At 42.9% G+C, this 17,759-nt stretch overlaps 2 protein-coding genes across 5 annotated transcripts in view; one reads left to right on the top strand and one right to left on the bottom strand.

Annotated features, from left to right (window-relative positions):
• LOC148897049 (uncharacterized) overlaps positions 1-16,236 on the top strand; it is a 121,021-nt gene extending 104,785 nt beyond the window's left edge. For 3 of the 4 annotated variants that reach the window (XR_016115235.1, XR_016115234.1, XM_088998178.1), the window contains one exon: positions 11,255-11,344. The gene's annotated coding sequence lies outside the window, so the exon portion shown is untranslated. Of the gene's footprint in view, positions 1-11,254; positions 11,358-16,104 lie in introns of those variants that run through there. The other variant, XM_088998177.1, reaches the window with a different exon arrangement.
• LOC148897048 (forkhead box protein O6-like) overlaps positions 9,556-17,759 on the bottom strand; it is a 61,471-nt gene continuing 53,267 nt past the window's right edge. The window contains exon 2 of the mRNA XM_088998174.1: positions 9,556-13,732. Coding sequence (XP_088854300.1) covers positions 12,077-13,732 — 1,656 coding nt within the window. The 3' untranslated portion in view covers positions 9,556-12,076. The remainder of the gene's footprint in view (positions 13,733-17,759) is intronic.

Below are 17,759 nucleotides of genomic sequence, written 5' to 3'. Positions count from 1 at the left end.
AAAAAACGAGCATGTATAGTAAGGCGTTTTTGACCAAAAAAACGACCATGTATAGTAAGCTGTTTTTGGACGAAAAAAATGACCATGTATAGTAAGGCGTTTTTGACCAAAAAAACGACCATGTATAGTGAGGCGTTTTTGACCAAAAAACGACCATGTATAGTAAGGTGTTTTTGACCAAAAAACGACCATGTATAGTAAGGCGTTTTTGGACGAAAAAAACGACCATGTATAGTAAGGCGTTTTTTTTTTACCAAAAAACGACCATGTATAGTAAGGCGTTTTTAGCCGAAAAAAACGACCATGTATAGTAAGGTGTTTTTGGATGAAAAAACGACCATGTACATAGTAAGGCGTTTTTTACCAAAAAACAACCATGTGTCGTAAGGCGTTTTTGGATGAAAAAAACGACCATGTATAGTAAGGCGTTTTTTTACCAAAAAACGACCATGTATAGTAAGGCGTTTTTGGATGAAAAAAACGACCATGTATAGGAAGGCGTTTTTAGCCGAAAAAAACGACCATGTATAGTAAGGCGTTTTTGGACGAAAAAAATTACCATGTATAGTAAGGCGTTTTTAGCCGAAAAAAACGACCATGTATAGTAAGGCGTTTTTGGATGAAAAAAATGACCATGTATAGTAAGGCGTTTTTGACCAAAAAACGACCATGTATAGTAAGGCGTTTTTAGCCGGAAAAAAACGACCATGTATAGTAAGGTGTTTTTGGACGAAAAAAATAACCATGTATAGTAAGGCGTTTTTGGACGAAAAAAATGACCATGTATAGTAAGGCGTTTTTTGACCAAAAAACAACCATGTATAGTAAGGTGTTTTTGGATGAAAAAAACGACCATGTATATAGTAAGGCGTTTTTTACCAAAAAACAACCATGTATAGTAAGGCGTTTTTTTACCAAAAAACGACCATGTATAGTAAGGCGTTTTTGGATGAAAAAAACGACCATGTATAGTAAGGTGTTTTTGACCAAAAAACGACCATGTATAGTAAGGCGTTTTTGGACGAAAAAAATGACCATGTATAGTAAGGTGTTTTTGGATGAAAAAAATAACCATGTATAGTAAGGCGTTTTTTGACCAAAAAACGTCCATGTATAGTAAGGCGTTTTTGGACGAAAAAAACGACCATGTATAGTAAGGCGTTTTTGGATGAAAAAAACGACCATGTATAGTAAGGCGTTTTTAGCCGAAAAAAAACGACCATGTATAGTAAGGCGTTTTTGGACGAAAAAAATGACCATGTATAGTAAGGTGTTTTTGACCAAAAAACGACCATGTATAGTAAGGCGTTTTTGGACGAAAAAAAAACGACCATGTATAGTAAGGCGTTTTTGGATGAAAAAAACGACCATGTATAGTAAGGCGTTTTTGGACGAAAAAAAACGACCATGTATAGTAAGGCGTTTTTGAGCAAAAAACGACCATGTATAGTAAGGCGTTTTTGGACGAAAAAAATGACCATGTATAGTAAGGCGTTTTTGACCAAAAAACGACCATGTATAGTAAGGCGTTTTTGGACGAAAAAAAACGACCATGTATAGTAAGGCGTTTTTGACCAAAAAACGACCATGTATAGTAAGGCGTTTTTGGACGAAAAAAAACGACCATGTATAGTAAGGCGTTTTTGACCAAAAAACGACCATGTATAGTAAGGCGTTTTTGGACGAAAAAAACGACCATGTATAGTAAGGCGTTTTTGGACGAAAAAAACGACCATGTATAGCAAGGCGTTTTTGGATGAAAAAAACGACCATGTATAGTAAGGCGTTTTTGGACGAAAAAAAAACGACCATGTATAGTAAGGCGTTTTTGGATGAAAAAAACGACCATGTATAGTAAGGCGTTTTTGGACGAAAAAAAACGACCATGTATAGTAAGGCGTTTTTGAGCAAAAAACGACCATGTATAGTAAGGCGTTTTTGGACGAAAAAAATGACCATGTATAGTAAGGCGTTTTTGACCAAAAAACGACCATGTATAGTAAGGCGTTTTTGGACGAAAAAAAACGACCATGTATAGTAAGGCGTTTTTGACCAAAAAACGACCATGTATAGTAAGGCGTTTTTGGACGAAAAAAAACGACCATGTATAGTAAGGCGTTTTTGACCAAAAAACGACCATGTATAGTAAGGCGTTTTTGGATGAAAAAAACGAGCATGTATAGCAAGGCGTTTTTGACCAAAAAAACGACCATGTATAGTAAGCTGTTTTTGGACGAAAAAAAATGACCATGTATAGTAAGGCGTTTTTGACCAAAAAAACGACCATGTATAGTAAGGCGTTTTTGGACGAAAAAAAACGACCATGTATAGTAAGGCGTTTTTGACCAAAAAACGACCATGTATAGTAAGGCGTTTTTGGATGAAAAAAACGAGCATGTATAGCAAGGCGTTTTTGACCAAAAAAACGACCATGTATAGTAAGCTGTTTTTGGACGAAAAAAATGACCATGTATAGTAAGGCGTTTTTGACCAAAAAAACGACCATGTATAGTAAGGCGTTTTTGACCAAAAAACGACCATGTATAGTAAGGCGTTTTTGGACGAAAAAAACGACCATGTATAGTAAGGCGTTTTTTTTTTTACCAAAAAACGACCATGTATAGTAAGGCGTTTTTGGATGAAAAAAACTACCATGTATAGTAAGGCGTTTTTAGCCGAAAAAAACGACCATGTATAGTAAGGCGTTTTTGAGCAAAAAACGACCATGTATAGTAAGGCGTTTTTGGACGAAAAAAATGACCATGTATAGTAAGGCGTTTTTGACCAAAAAACGACCATGTATAGTAAGGCGTTTTTGGACGAAAAAAAACGACCATGTATAGTAAGGCGTTTTTGACCAAAAAACGACCATGTATAGTAAGGCGTTTTTGGACGAAAAAAAACGACCATGTATAGTAAGGCGTTTTTGACCAAAAAACGACCATGTATAGTAAGGTGTTTTTGGATGAAAAAAACGAGCATGTATAGTAAGGCGTTTTTGACCAAAAAAACGACCATGTATAGTAAGCTGTTTTTGGACGAAAAAAATGACCATGTATAGTAAGGCGTTTTTGACCAAAAAAACGACCATGTATAGTAAGGCGTTTTTGACCAAAAAAAACGACCATGTATAGTAAGGTGTTTTTGACCAAAAAACGACCATGTATAGTAAGGCGTTTTTGGACGAAAAAAACGACCATGTATAGTAAGGCGTTTTTTTTTTACCAAAAAACGACCATGTATAGTAAGGCGTTTTTGGATGAAAAAAACGACCATGTATAGTAAGGTGTTTTTAGCCGAAAAAAACGACCATGTATAGTAAGGTGTTTTTGGATGAAAAAACGACCATGTACATAGTAAGGCGTTTTTTACCAAAAAACAACCATGTGTCGTAAGGCGTTTTTGGATGAAAAAAACGACCATGTATAGTAAGGCGTTTTTTTACCAAAAAACGACCATGTATAGTAAGGCGTTTTTGGATGAAAAAAACGACCATGTATAGGAAGGCGTTTTTAGCCGAAAAAAACGACCATGTATAGTAAGGCGTTTTTGGACGAAAAAAATTACCATGTATAGTAAGGCGTTTTTAGCCGAAAAAAACGACCATGTATAGTAAGGTGTTTTTGGACGAAAAAAATAACCATGTATAGTAAGGCGTTTTTGGACGAAAAAAATGACCATGTATAGTAAGGCGTTTTTTGACCAAAAAACAACCATGTATAGTAAGGTGTTTTTGGATGAAAAAACGACCATGTATATAGTAAGGCGTTTTTTACCAAAAAACAACCATGTATAGTAAGGCGTTTTTTTACCAAAAAACGACCATGTATCGTAAGGCGTTTTTGGATGAAAAAAACGACCATTTATAGTAAGGTGTTTTTGGACGAAAAAAAACGACCATGTATAGTAAGGCGTTTTTGACCAAAAAACGACCATGTATAGTAAGGCGTTTTTGGACGAAAAAAAACGACCATGTATAGTAAGGCGTTTTTGACCAAAAAACGACCATGTATAGTAAGGCGTTTTTGGATGAAAAAAACGAGCATGTATAGTAAGGCGTTTTTGACCAAAAAAACGACCATGTATAGTAAGCTGTTTTTGGACGAAAAAAATGACCATGTATAGTAAGGTGTTTTTGGATGAAAAAAATAACCATGTATAGTAAGGCGTTTTTTGACCAAAAAACGTCCATGTATAGTAAGGCGTTTTTGGACGAAAAAAACGACCATGTATAGTAAGGCGTTTTTGGATGAAAAAACGACCATGTATAGTAAGGCGTTTTTAGCCGAAAAAAAACGACCATGTATAGTAAGGCGTTTTTGGACGAAAAAAATGACCATGTATAGTAAGGTGTTTTTGACCAAAAAACGACCATGTATAGTAAGGCGTTTTTGGACGAAAAAAACGACCATGTATAGTAAGGCGTTTTTTTCCCAAAAAACAACCATGTATAGTAAGGCGTTTTTGGACGAAAAAAACGACCATGTATAGTAAGGCGTTTTTGACCAAAAACGACCATGTATAGTAAGGCGTTTTTGGATGAAAAAAAACGACCATGTATAGTAAGGCGTTTTTAGCCGAAAAAAACAACCATGTATAGTAAGGTGTTTTTGGATGAAAAAAATGACCATGTATAGTAAAGCGTCTTTAGCCGAAAAAAACGACCATGTATAGTAAGGCGTTTTTGGACGAAAAAAATGACCATGTATAGTAAGGCGTTTTTAGTCGAAAAAAAAACGACCATGTATAGTAAGGCGTTTTTTGACCAAAAAACAACCATGTATAGTAAGGTGTTTTTGGACGAAAAAAATGACCATGTATAGTAAGGCGTTTTTTTACCAAAAAACAACCATGTACAGTAAGGCGTTTTTGGACGAAAAAAACGAGCATGTATAGTAAGGCGTTTTTGACCAAAAAACGACCATGTATAGTAAGGCGTTTTTGGATGAAAAAAAAACGACCATGTATAGTAAGGCGTTTTTGGACGAAAAAAATGACCATGTATAGTAAGGCGTTTTTGACCAAAAGATGACCATGAGTAGTAAGGCGTTTTTGGACGAAAAACGACCATGTATAGTAAGGCGATTTTGGACGAAAAAAATGACCATGTATAGTAAGGCGTTTTTTTACCAAAAAACAACCATGTATAGTAAGGCGTTTTTGGACGAAAAAAACGACCATGTATAGTAAGGCGTTTTTTTTAACCAAAAAACGACCATGTATAGTAAGGCGTTTTTGGATGAAAAAAACGACCATGTATAGTAAGGCGTTTTTAGCCGAAAAAAACGACCATGTATAGTAAGGTGTTTTTGGACGAAAAAAATGACCATGTATAGTAAGGCGTTTTTGACCAAAAAAACAACCATGTATAGTAAGGCGTTTTTGGATGAAAAAACGACCATGTACATAGTAAGGCGTTTTTTACCAAAAAACAACCATGTATAGTAAGGCGTTTTTGGACGAAAAAAACGACCATGTATAGTAAGGCGTTTTTTTACCAAAAAACGACCATGTATAGTAAGGCGTTTTTGGATGAAAAAAACGACCGTGTATAGGAAGCCGTTTTTAGCCGAAAAAAACGACCATGTATAGTAAGGCGTTTTTGGACGAAAAAAATGACCATGTATAGTAAGGCGTTTTTAGCCGAAAAAAACGACCATGTATAGTAAGGCGTTTTTAGCCGAAAAAAACAACCATGTATAGTAAGGTGTTTTTGGATGAAAAAAATGACCATGTATAGTACGGCGTTTTTAGCCGGAAAAAAACGACCATGTATAGTAAGGCGTTTTTGGACGAAAAAAATGACCATGTATAGTAAGGCGTTTTTAGTCGAAAAAAACGACCATGTATAGTAAGGTGTTTTTGGACGAAAAAAATGACCATGTATAGTAAGGCGTTTTTTTACCAAAAAACGACCATGTACAGTAAGGCGTTTTTAGCCGAAAAAAAACGACCATGTATAGTAAGGTGTTTTTGGACGAAAAAAATGACCATGTATAGTAAGGCGTTTTTAGTCGAAAAAAACGACCATGTATAGTAAGGCGTTTTTGGACGAAAAAAATGACCATGTATAGTAAGGCGTTTTTGACCAAAAGATGACCATGTAAAGTAAGGCGTTTTTGGACGAAAAAAATTACCATGTATAGTAAGGCGTTTTTAGCCGAAAAAAACGACCATGTATAGTAAGGCGTTTTGGGACGAAAAAAATGACCATGTATAGTAAGGCGTTTTTGACCAAAAGACGACCATGTATAGTAAGGCATTTTTGGACGAAAAAAATGACCATGTATAGTAAGGCGTTTTTGACCAATAAACGACCATGTATGGTAAAGCGTTTTTGGACAAATAAAATGACCATGTATAGTAAAGCGTTTTTGGACGAAAAAAATGACCATGTATAGTAAGGCGTTTTTGGATGAAAAAAAACGACCATGTATAGTAAGGCGTTTTTGGACGAAAAAAATGACCATGTATAGTAAGGTGTTTTTTGACCAAAAAACGACCATGTATGGTAAGGCGATTTTGACCAAAAGACGACCATGTATAGTAAGGCGTTTTTGGACGAAAAAAATGACCATGTATAGTAAGGCGTTTTTAGCCGAAAAAAATGACCATGTATAGTAAGGCGTTTTTAGTCGAAAAAAACGACCATGTATAGTAAGGCGTTTTTGACCAAAAGACGACCATGTATAGTAAGGCGTTTTTGGACGAAAAAAATGACCATGTATAGTAAGGCGTTTTTGACCAATAAACGACCATGTATGGTAAAGCGTTTTTGGACAAATAAAATGACCATGTATAGTAAGGCGTTTTTGGACGAAAAAAATGACCATGCATCGTGAGGCGTTTTTAGCCGAAAAAAAAATGACCGTGTATAGTAAGGCGTTTTTGGACGAAAAAAATGACCATGTATAGTAAGGCGTTTTTGACCAAAAGACGACCATGTATAGTAAGGCGTTTTTGGACAAATAAAATGACCATGTATAGTAAGGGGCTTTTGGACGAAAAAAATGACCATGCATAGTAAGGCGTTTTTAGCCGAAAAAAACGACCATGTATAATAAGGCGTTTTTGACCAAAAAACGACCATGTATAGTAAGACATTTTTAGACGGAAAAAAAAACGACCATGTATAGTAAGGTGTTTTTGACCAATAAACGACCATGTATAGTAAGGCGTTTTTGGACACAAAAAAAAAAAGATCATGTATAGTAAGGCGTTTTCAGCCGAAAAAATAACAAGGTATAATAATGCGTTTTTAGCCGGGAAAAAAAAATGACCATGTATAGTAAGGCGTTTTTAGCCCCCAAAAAAAACCATGGCGTTTTCAGCCGAAAAAAACGACGATGTATAGCAATGCGTTTTTAGCGTGAAAAAATACAATGCACAGTAAGATGTTTTTGGTGAAAAAACAACCATGTATAATAAGTCTGTGTAAGCTCTCAGTCGTACAGGAGTGGTCCATCGATGAGAAGGTTTCTTCAGCCGTCACTTTAGTTCGCTGACGAAGTCTCTTGGATAGGAGGCGAAACGTCCGAAACCTTCACTTTTGTACAGATGACGGCTGAAGAAACCTTCTCAACCATGTATAATAAGGCGTTTTTAGCCGGAAAAAAACATGTATAGCAAGGCATTTTTAGCCCGAAAAAAAGACAATGTAAGGCATTTTTTGACGGAAAAAAAGACCATGTATACAGGTAGTATGGCGTTTTTGGCCAAAAATCATATATATAGTTGGGCGTTTTTGCCCTGTGAGTCCACAAAAATTACCATGTATAGTAAGGCGTTTTTAGCCGAAAAAAACGACCATGTATAGTAAGGCGTTTTTAGCCGAAAAAAACGACCATGTATAGTAAGGCGCCCTGTGAGTCCACAAAAAACAACCATGTATAATAAGGCGTTTTTAGCCGGAAAAAAACATGTATAGCAAGGCATTTTTAGCCCGAAAAAAAGACAATGTAAGGCATTTTTTGACGGAAAAAAAGACCATGTATACAGGTAGTATGGCGTTTTTGGCCAAAAATCATATATATAGTTGGGCGTTTTTGCCCTGTGAGTCCACACAGTGTGTGTGTATGTGTGTGTGTGCGTGTGTGTGTGTGTGTGTGGGGGGGGGGTTCGTAGGGGTTTCCCATGGGGCTTGGCGGTATGGCGCTGTAGTGCTGCACACTCCTCCCGTGAAAACACGTCCAGTGGGAGCAGGACAGCTGTGGCCAACCTATCCCCGCTTCGTGGGCCATAACGAGCCTCATGACACACACCTATTACGCCGACACTCACAATCTGGCGGCCTGTTTCGTGTATGTATGTGTGTGTGTGTGTGTGTGTGTGTGTGTGTGTGTGTGTGTGTGTGTGTGTGTGTGTGCGTGTGTGTGTGTGTGTGTGTGTGTGTGTGTGTGTCTCACATGCACAGTCACATATGCCCACACAGCGCTTTTCACACTCCGACTGAAAAAAAGCAAAAAACAAATGATGTCCCCAGACTGCCACAGGTCTGATTGTCATCCTCATGCAGGCGTTTCGTCTACATGGAAGCCAAGAGCCAAAAAGCTCCACATCAGGCCGGACCTCCACCAGGTCTTCTTCAGTCAGTTGACGCCCGGAAAAAGCGGTGACGACGTTTGTTAGTGTCTGAATATTATTGGCTGTCAATCTGGATTGGAGTCAGAGTCCACTTGATTTGACATGAATGCATAAATGGGGCAAAAAGGGATTCAACTCAAATCTGTTTTGATTGATAGATGGATGCTTGTTTTCGACTTTTGTAAAATATGACTAAATGGGATGTTTGAGTATTGTTTTAAAATATTGTTTCTGTAAAAATGAAAAAAATTATGGTTCTATAAATGGATAGCATCACTTTTGTTGGTATTTTGTTAAAAAATACATAAATAAAACTTTGACTGCAAAGTAACCTTGAGAATTTTGAAAGGAGCTTATAAATGAAATATATTATTATTATAAATAAAATCAATACATGAATACATAAATAAATACACATACATATCTATGCACACACACGCACGCGCGCACACACACACACACACACACACACACACATGCCCCCACACACAAATAAATAAATAAATACATACATACATAAATAAATAAATAAATAAATAAATACATGCATACATACATACATGCATAAATAATAAATATATACATGCATACATACATAAATAAATACATGCATACATACATACATACATACATGCATGCATGCATGCATACATGCATACATACATGCATACATACATACATACATACATACATACATACATACACACATACATGCATAAATAAATAAATAAATAAATGCATAAATAAATGCATGCATACATACATACATGCATGCATATACTGTACATGCATGTGCAGTATGTATGTACAGTATGCATATACTGTACATACATACTGTACATACATGCATACATAAATAAACATTATTGAAAATGCTTTGTAATTAAATTAAACATTTTTGTATTTTTTGGGGGGCATATTCTATCAGTAACGGCAAACACATGAGAGCGACTTTCTTTTAAATGCATTTATTTAACAGTCACCAGATGATGAGATACATTCTCTTGAAAAAAAGAAATAGACAACAAAACTGATATTCTTTTCAGGTTTCTTTTTTTAAAAACTATTTTACAATATTCTTAATATATAGATTTTGTACAAAATAAATGTAAGTAAAACGGGAGGGGAGGAAGGGAGGGGGGGTTGACATCTTAAAAAATAAGAGCGGGGGCTGGGGTGAGGGTCATACAGGTGTTGACTGAAACAACGACCACATTTTAGGATTCGACAAAGACCAAATCTCATTTCATAAATAAATATCGGAAAAATTAGACATCACGTATAGCTTTCTTTTTCGGATAGAAGAAGTGTGTCGCTTGCGTATGGCGTCGCCCCCCCTCTCCTCCCCTTACCCCAACTGGTACGTCGATTGGAACCAGTGCGACGGAAAAGCCCTGCAATTGGAGTTTTCCCCCTCACCTAATGGTCTGATAGTCTCTGCCATGTTTTGACCTTTGGCTCAAACAATCCCCCCACTTTGCCCCATCCCACCTTTTGCAAGCCCAAAGCATGGGGGGGTTTCCTTGGAGGAGCCAGAGTAGAAGAAGAAGACATGAAAAAAGAAGGGTGTCCTCTCTATGACTCCTTCAAGGCCAATGAGGAGACCCCCCCCTTTGCCACCACTCTTTATTCCTCACCACATCCCCACGTACTCTACCCACCACCCACCCCCACACTCACAAAACACAGGGACAATCGAGCAAAAGCACAGATGTGGGCGGGCGACCCACCGGAGTCTGGGAAGAAGGTCAAATTTGCAACAACTACCGACATTCATTTCACCGACAAAGAGTTTCCTCACCGCTAATACGTTAGCGTTGTTGGTCCTTAGAATTTGCAACGACACAACAACATCTACACAATAAACACACAGGAAAATAAATAAAATGGGGGGGGCGAGGGAGGGAGAGGGTGAGATGTATGTGATTGGTTTTGCGGGGTTTTCACCAACCTGAGCCCCCTTTCACAGCGGCTCCCCAAACTCCTTCCCGTCTTCCTGTCCTGCGCCGAAGGTACCGAGCAATGCGGAATGGGAATGGGCTTCTGACGCCGTTACTGACCAAACGGTGATTTGACGGGAGGGCCGTGTGAAAGGGGGCGGTGAGGAAAAGTCATGACCAAGATACCAACTCGGGGCGTTGCCGTTTTTGTCGCAGTTGTCTACCGAAAATGACGTCAAATGCAACGTTATAGCTCACCTGTTGTCTGGGTTTGCCCATGTGACCTTGGCAATGCCAGCCCAAAGGTATTCTGACGTCAATTTCAGTTGACGGTTGTCTGTCGGCAGAGGACAAAAATGGCAGCGCCCAGAGAACGGTTAAAAACAACGGATACATCAATTTTTCCGCTAATGTCGGACTCTGGACAATAGCTCGTTTGACACTCGTCGATGTCCTATCGCGAAGACTATTTTTTTTGCCGCACTTCAGTTTTATCTCTCCGGAAAACGGACGCAGACATTGGCATCGCACCACTTTGTCCTGGATCTCTTCACCCCCTCTCACCACACCCCCACCCGCTCGGGTGAGATATGGGAGGACAATGTGTTAGATTCTCAATAATGACGCATCGCTGCCGCATCACTTTGGAGATTAAAAGCAAGATGCTGAATTTCAATCAAGCCCCATTAATGGCTCTCTGTGAGTAATGGCCACTTTGTCTCGGCTGGCAGGCAAGGAGAGAGAAAGAAGACAGAGAGAGAGAGAGAGAGAGACACTCCCAGACGGTGGGGAATACGAGAGAGCGACTGGCTCCAGAGGCCCAGGTGAGACAAGGTGAGACAAGTTTTTAATTCACCAAATTGCATGCAAGCGAATAATGATCGAATCCATTTGGTGATGTCGTGACAACACGTCTTGGCTAAATGGCGAAGGGGACATTAAGGAAAAGATCCGCATTCGACAGAAGAGTCACAAATGCCAAGGTCCGGATGTATGAGGCTGTAAATTACAGCAACGCCACCCTGCTAAGACATCGGCGGGAATTGATTGAATCTCATGCGCATGAATTTCACGATGAGGGAAACCGGTTCCCGATCTGAAACTGATTAGCATTTATTGAGTTTTGGGCTAAGGTAGCCGTCGCGCTATTGAACTCCGGCGAGGTGTGTTTATTCATTATCTCGGCAATGTTTTGGTCCCCGTGTGTGACGATGACTGATTAAGGGTCGCGTATTAGTTTGACTTGTGACACTTTATCACCTCGGAGAACGTGCAAGAGCCGCTCTGCGAAAAACACTTGCGCTAAAGTGCACGGAGAGTTGAGTTCTCGTGGTGGATGAGAAAGCGATGGTGCTGAGAGATTGTCATCACAGTAGAGCTGATGTGAGGAAATACCAAATGAGACATGAGCTCGAACAGGGATGGGGGGGGGTGGAAAAGACGAAGGGGCGACAGACAACAAAGAAAGACATGGTCCTATAGTCTCTGCGTCAAGTCAGGAATGTCACAGTTGAGCACAGTGCTTCATGGGTACGATCGCTCTTTCTCAGAGTTCAACCCGGTACCCAGCTCTGGTTACTGTGGCTTTGCTGCGGACCGGCCAGTCCGCTCATTCCCATCCCCATGCCCATGGTCACACCCATGCCCATTCCCATTCCGATGCCCACCCCTTGGGCCAGGGAGCAGTCAAAGTTGAAGTCCATCTCCTCCCCAGAGTCCATGATATCATGGAGGAGGATAGACTCCACGTCACAGTCCAAGCTACCCTGGAACATGTCGATGTCCAGGTCAGCGGGTAGTCTCTCGTGGGGTTGGTGGTAGCCGTGGTGGTAACCCCCGGTGCCGTTGCTGCCGACCATCCCTTGACTGTGGTGGAAGGGTCCGTTCGCCATCGCATGGGGCTGTGGGTCGGTGTAATGGTTGTGACGGGGGTGCGGGTGAGGCGCGGTGGCCAAATGGCAGGAGTCCTGGGGCATGCCGAGCATCCCTGCCGGGTTGGGGGGCAGTGTGGTCGACGCCGGGAGGTGGGCGTGCGACGGGGGGCTGTACAGGTAGGGAGTTTTGTGATTGTAGCTCTGCAGCGGGTTGCCGTTACCGCACGGGTTTAGGGGCAGCGCTCGGGGCGGGTTGTGGTTATGGCCGATGCCGTTGTGACTGAGGCTGTGAGATGAGTTGTGATTGTGAACGGATGTGTGGCTGTGAGTTCTGTTGTGGCTGTGACTGTGAGGTCCATTGTGGCTCTGGCCGTGGCCGTTGAGGTGCCCGGTGTGGTGGCTGTGAGGATTGGAGCCGTTGCATGACATCAGCGGATGGCCTTCTCTCTTCAGGCCCAGCATCATTTCCTTGGGGCCGTACGGCTGCCCGGTCGACCCTCCGGTCAGAAGACTCTGCAGGGCGTTGGTGCTGGAGTAGGTTCGCATCGTTCCGGAGAACCTGGCAGGTTTATTTTCTTGAATGGTTTGCATGGGCGAGTGGTGGCGCATCAGGCCCATGCCCGCTGTACCGTATCCCCCCGTACCATAAGAGGACTGGCTCTTCACCCCGGAACTGTAGTGGTAGACCGAGGTCTGGTGCTTCTGTCTGCCGACAGAGGCGTGATGTTGGTGTTGCTGTTGTGAATGATGGTGGTGATAGCCGTCCTCCATCAGCTGTTCATCGAGACTGATGGCGCCTGTCAGGCTTGCCAGCTGAGGCAATTGCTCAAGGGAAGGACAGCGGTTGGCCGCCCCCATGGACGGAGAGCGGGCGGTGGGTGACGGGTAGAGGTGTGGGGAGGTGGAGCAGGAAAGGCCTCCCTCATCGGGTTCCTCCGGTTCCCCCTCGGCGAGGATCGGCGACAAACGCCCACTCAGGGTGGAGGCGGACGAGCTGGCCCTGGAGTGGAGATCCGTCCAGGCGTCAAACTCAGTGTCTGTTACGGAGGAACCAGGTGGGCCTTTATGCGGTGGGCTGCCGTGGTCCGGGGAGCTCTGTAGTCCCACGACGGCCGACCCCGCTCCGATTCCAGGACGTCCGACTCGCTTGCCTCGAATGCGACCTTTGCTCTTGAGATACTTGGTGTTGTTGTCCATGGAGACGGCTCTCCGCCTTGGAGCCTTGCCCATCTTCCCGCCGTCGGGGTTTAACATCCACCAGGAACTCTTTCCCGTGCCCTCGTTCTGAACGCGGATGAAACGTGTGTGCAGGGATAGGTTGTGACGGATGGAATTCTGCAAAGACACAGAAGAGGGGAGAGAAAAAGAGGCGATTAAGGATCATATTAAGACCGTCCAGAGGACAAGTTTACATATCCATGTCTGTGGTCAGTACTGAAAGCTACGTCTGAGTAAGCTCTCAGGCATCGATGAAAAGGTTTCTTCAGCCGTCATCTGTACTTCTTTGAAGGTGTCGGACGTTTGGGAGGAGCAAAGCTTTTCGGATGAGGAGCGAAACGGCCGACACCTTCAAAGAAGTACAGATGATGGCTGAAGAAACCTTTACATCGATACTGAACGCTACGTGGAGGCTCTTTGGTATTTCTGTGACAATGACAGGGAGCTTTAAGTCCCCATTGGATGTTTGTTAACTATTGATGTCACATCGACCCCTCAGGGTCACATTTGTTGTTACTGTACTCAAAATGTGGTTCAATGGGTATCAACCAAAGTCACGGTGTCGTCTCAGACCATGTCAGCCAGCTCCAACCCGAAACGAACCGTAGTCTTTCGAAGCGCTTTGGCACACACGTCAGCGCTCCTACTTTTTCTCCCATCAATCCGACTGTCCTCCGTTCAGACCGGGGCGTAAATGTGAGCTGCTGTTGTGTACGTTTGAAGTCTTGCCAGCCTTGCTGAGCACCAGCCAGCCGCCGCCGCCGCGTGCCTTGAATGGGAGGATGTATCAAGAGATTGAGCTTTGGGGCAAGGAAGGCTAATGGATGTATCCCAATTTCCGATGTCTATTGCCACTGCCAATCTCCTCGCGTAGCCTCCATTTTTTTTCTTTCCCCCATCGCAATCCCCCAATTTCTATTCTGTCATTGAGTGCCTCTTCGTTTCTTATTGCCCACATTTCTTGCGCGCCCACAATCATTTTCCACGTCTGCTTTCAATCGTTCTGTCGTCAATTATGCAGTGTGTCACCAATTACTTTCCCATTATCCTGCCGGCGTGTACAGTCAGCGACTCGGTAATTCCGAGGATCTCTTTTTTTTGGACGATCGTTTATATTTCAAGGGTTGCCGGATTCGGAAGTTCCCGATGCGTGGCAGAGCCACCCGCCGAAAATTTTGGCCGGGCATTTCGGCAAGCCTCCCTCCGCCCCCCGGGGTTTGAAAATGGAGGGCGACAATAGGTTCATTGAAATTGAAGGGGGTACACACTCTTCCACCCTCTCTATTATGTTTCGGATTATTTGTATTCACGGCGAAATGCAGCGGCGGGGAAACAAAATAAATCAAATTGTGGCAGAGAGAACGCAGGGAGAGGCAGAGACAGGGAGACGAAAACTGAATTCAGGTGATTTGAGAATGCCTCCTTGGGTTATCTCGCCGTGACACCTCCGGCGGCGCGGCGCCATGGCAACCTGGTAAACGTGCAATGGTAGGACTATATCATATTGTGGTGAGCGATGGAAGAGCGGGGGATGGGGCAGGAGGAGGGGGGTGGCAGCGGAAGATGCGGGAGGTTCTTTTGATGCCGCTGCTCCAACACTAAACAGCCTTTCATCTCGGCTGTGCAAAGGCCCGCAGGGGACGCCGGCTCCCCGCTACTGACGGCTTCTTGACGCACCAACTCCACCCTCCCCTCTAAACCACCCTCCTCAAAAAAAAATCTCAGCCCCCCCTTCCAAACCCCATCATTTTACGCCTTAAGTGAAATATTCCGTCTCTCTGATGATAACCTCGTCCACTCGTTTTAGGATGATTTCAAAGAAAAGACCACGTCTATTCACGTTAGCTCTGTTCACACCAGACATGTAGGTCATCGCAACCCCCCAAAACTCACCACTGTGTGTGCGTAAGGTACCGCGATATAATGGGCGGTTGGAGTTTCGAATTTGCCTGCTTCTGACGTACGATTTGGGTTTTTATCATCCAGGAGTCACCGTCCACGGCACTGAGTGCCGAAAGCCTTTGTTGAAGACAATGGCACTGGTGTCTCTGCACGCTGAAGGAAGGTGTTACCTCTACTTACAAAAGAAATTTCAAGATGGCTATTGGCTGATCAGAGTATATTGAACTCAACATACTTATAGCAGCTCTGCCATTGGCTACTACCTAGCATCTTCGTGTTATCCCATTGGCTAAGGTTCAGTGGTTCTTAATCTTTTTGAAGGCACCGAAATCCTACCAGTTTCATATGCTCATACACCGAATCCTTTTTTCAATGACTGTGCCCACTAACTGCAGACTGGACTGAGGGTAGACCTCTATGGCGGAGGATCCACCAAACCCGTAAGACAGACTCACCAAACTGGGGTTGATCAAACCCTAGGTGTTCGGTGAGTCGGTATACCTAGTGGTAGTGGTCCCTCTTAGCCCAGTGGTTCTTAATCTTGTTGAAGGCACCGAACCCGACCAGTTTCATATGCTCATTCACAGAATCCTTCTTTCAATGACTGTGCCCACTAACTGCAGACTAGACTGAGGAGTGGACCTCTGTGGCGGAGGATTCACCGAACCCGAAAGATCGACTCACAAAACTAGGTCCTGGGCCTTGGGGCATTCCGATACTTTTAGCCAGAAAAAGTATTCACCAGTCCAACCATCGCCCACTATGCTGATGTTAGCATTGGACATTTTCAAAAGAATGTTAAAATCCGACAAAAGCAAACATCTTTGGATCACTTTGAGGCCAAAAAAACACTTCTGAGTGTCACGATCTGATTGGCGACCAACGGGTGACGCTGTCGGCCCGGCCTGCACCTGCGCAGGTGTCGGTTGTTCCAATCAGCGGCAGTTAATAGGACTCCCGGCACGACCATTCGTTGTCGGGTCATTGTATGTGTTTGCTTCATCCTGTCAGGTTTGTTTCATCTTGGCAGATTTTTACTCATGTTTTTTTGATACTTTGTGCTGTTCTGTTCTGATGACTTTGAGGTTTGAGATTTTCTTCCTGCTGACTTTATTTTAATACAATTTGTCAAATACACCCTGCTGCTCCCTCCTGCCTGCTTTTTTGGGATCCACCACCATCCACCGCCTCGCACATCCTGACACTGAGAGACTATTTTTTCTGATTTAAAAAATAATTATGTTTGAAATTAAAGGGGTCTTGGAACGGATTAGGGCATTTACATGGAAAATGCGTCTTTACCTAGAAAATTGACGAGTCAAGAAATGTTTAACAGAACTAATTATGTAGAGTACTACTGTGTCTGAATGAGACTACAAAATTGCGTGGCAGCCATGTCGACGGAACGGAAGGTCATTCAAATCTGTTCATCCCCTTTCAACATTTGGTGCAAAAACATGTCTTAAAAATGTTCAAAACATTGCACCAACCAATCCAGATACGAGTTTGTGAAATCCTGTAGGAATATTCAATTCACTCATACTATATATCCTACTTCAGACACCGTGAACAACCTCCAGTTTCTTCAGACGTTCATTTGTGGCGTCTTTTTACAAAGTGCCGCAAAGTAAAAACGTTGGTACACGCTTGTCACTGGAGTCAAGATGTGTGAAAAAGATTACAAGGCCTCTGCAGCCCATCGGAGAGTAAATGGGGCCAACCCAGAGCCCAGCTGCACTTGCACTTCAGGCTAAAACTCTGTGTGACCCGTCTGATTCAAATCTCAATTTTATCCCCGTGTGAGGGAAGAGCAGCCGCACTAAACTTGGAGGGATTTGCCGTCATCCCAAACCCTCTTTATCTGATGAATCCACCTGCTAGAGAGATTTGGGAGATTTCGGACGGCGGCCAGCCATGACGCTCGTCATCAGGCGGGCTTCGAGCGCTACATGTTCCGGTTCGAATGGTCTGAAACGAGAGGACAGCTTTGCAGGTGTTTTCCACCGTGTGGGTGCTTGCGCTTCGTTTCAGGTTCTCGCGGGTGTCAACTTTATAGCGGGGGAGGGGTGGCGGGGGGCAATTTTGGCCAAACGCTGGCCTTCGCGCCCCCAAAACAGGCAGTCGACACTAATCCATCTCAATCCCAGCGTAATCCCCGACAATCCTGAGATAATCCCAAGTAGATTCAGGGGCACTCCCAGCTGGGCGTCTCGCACAGAGCCGCGCCAGGTCACGTGGAAAC

The sequence above is a fragment of the Hippocampus bargibanti genome, linkage group LG06 (assembly GCF_051943395.1).
Source record: "Hippocampus bargibanti isolate YZ-2025 linkage group LG06, ASM5194339v1, whole genome shotgun sequence".
Classification (NCBI taxonomy): Eukaryota; Metazoa; Chordata; class Actinopteri; order Syngnathiformes; family Syngnathidae; genus Hippocampus; species Hippocampus bargibanti.
This window is presented reverse-complemented; position numbering and strand designations above follow the sequence as displayed.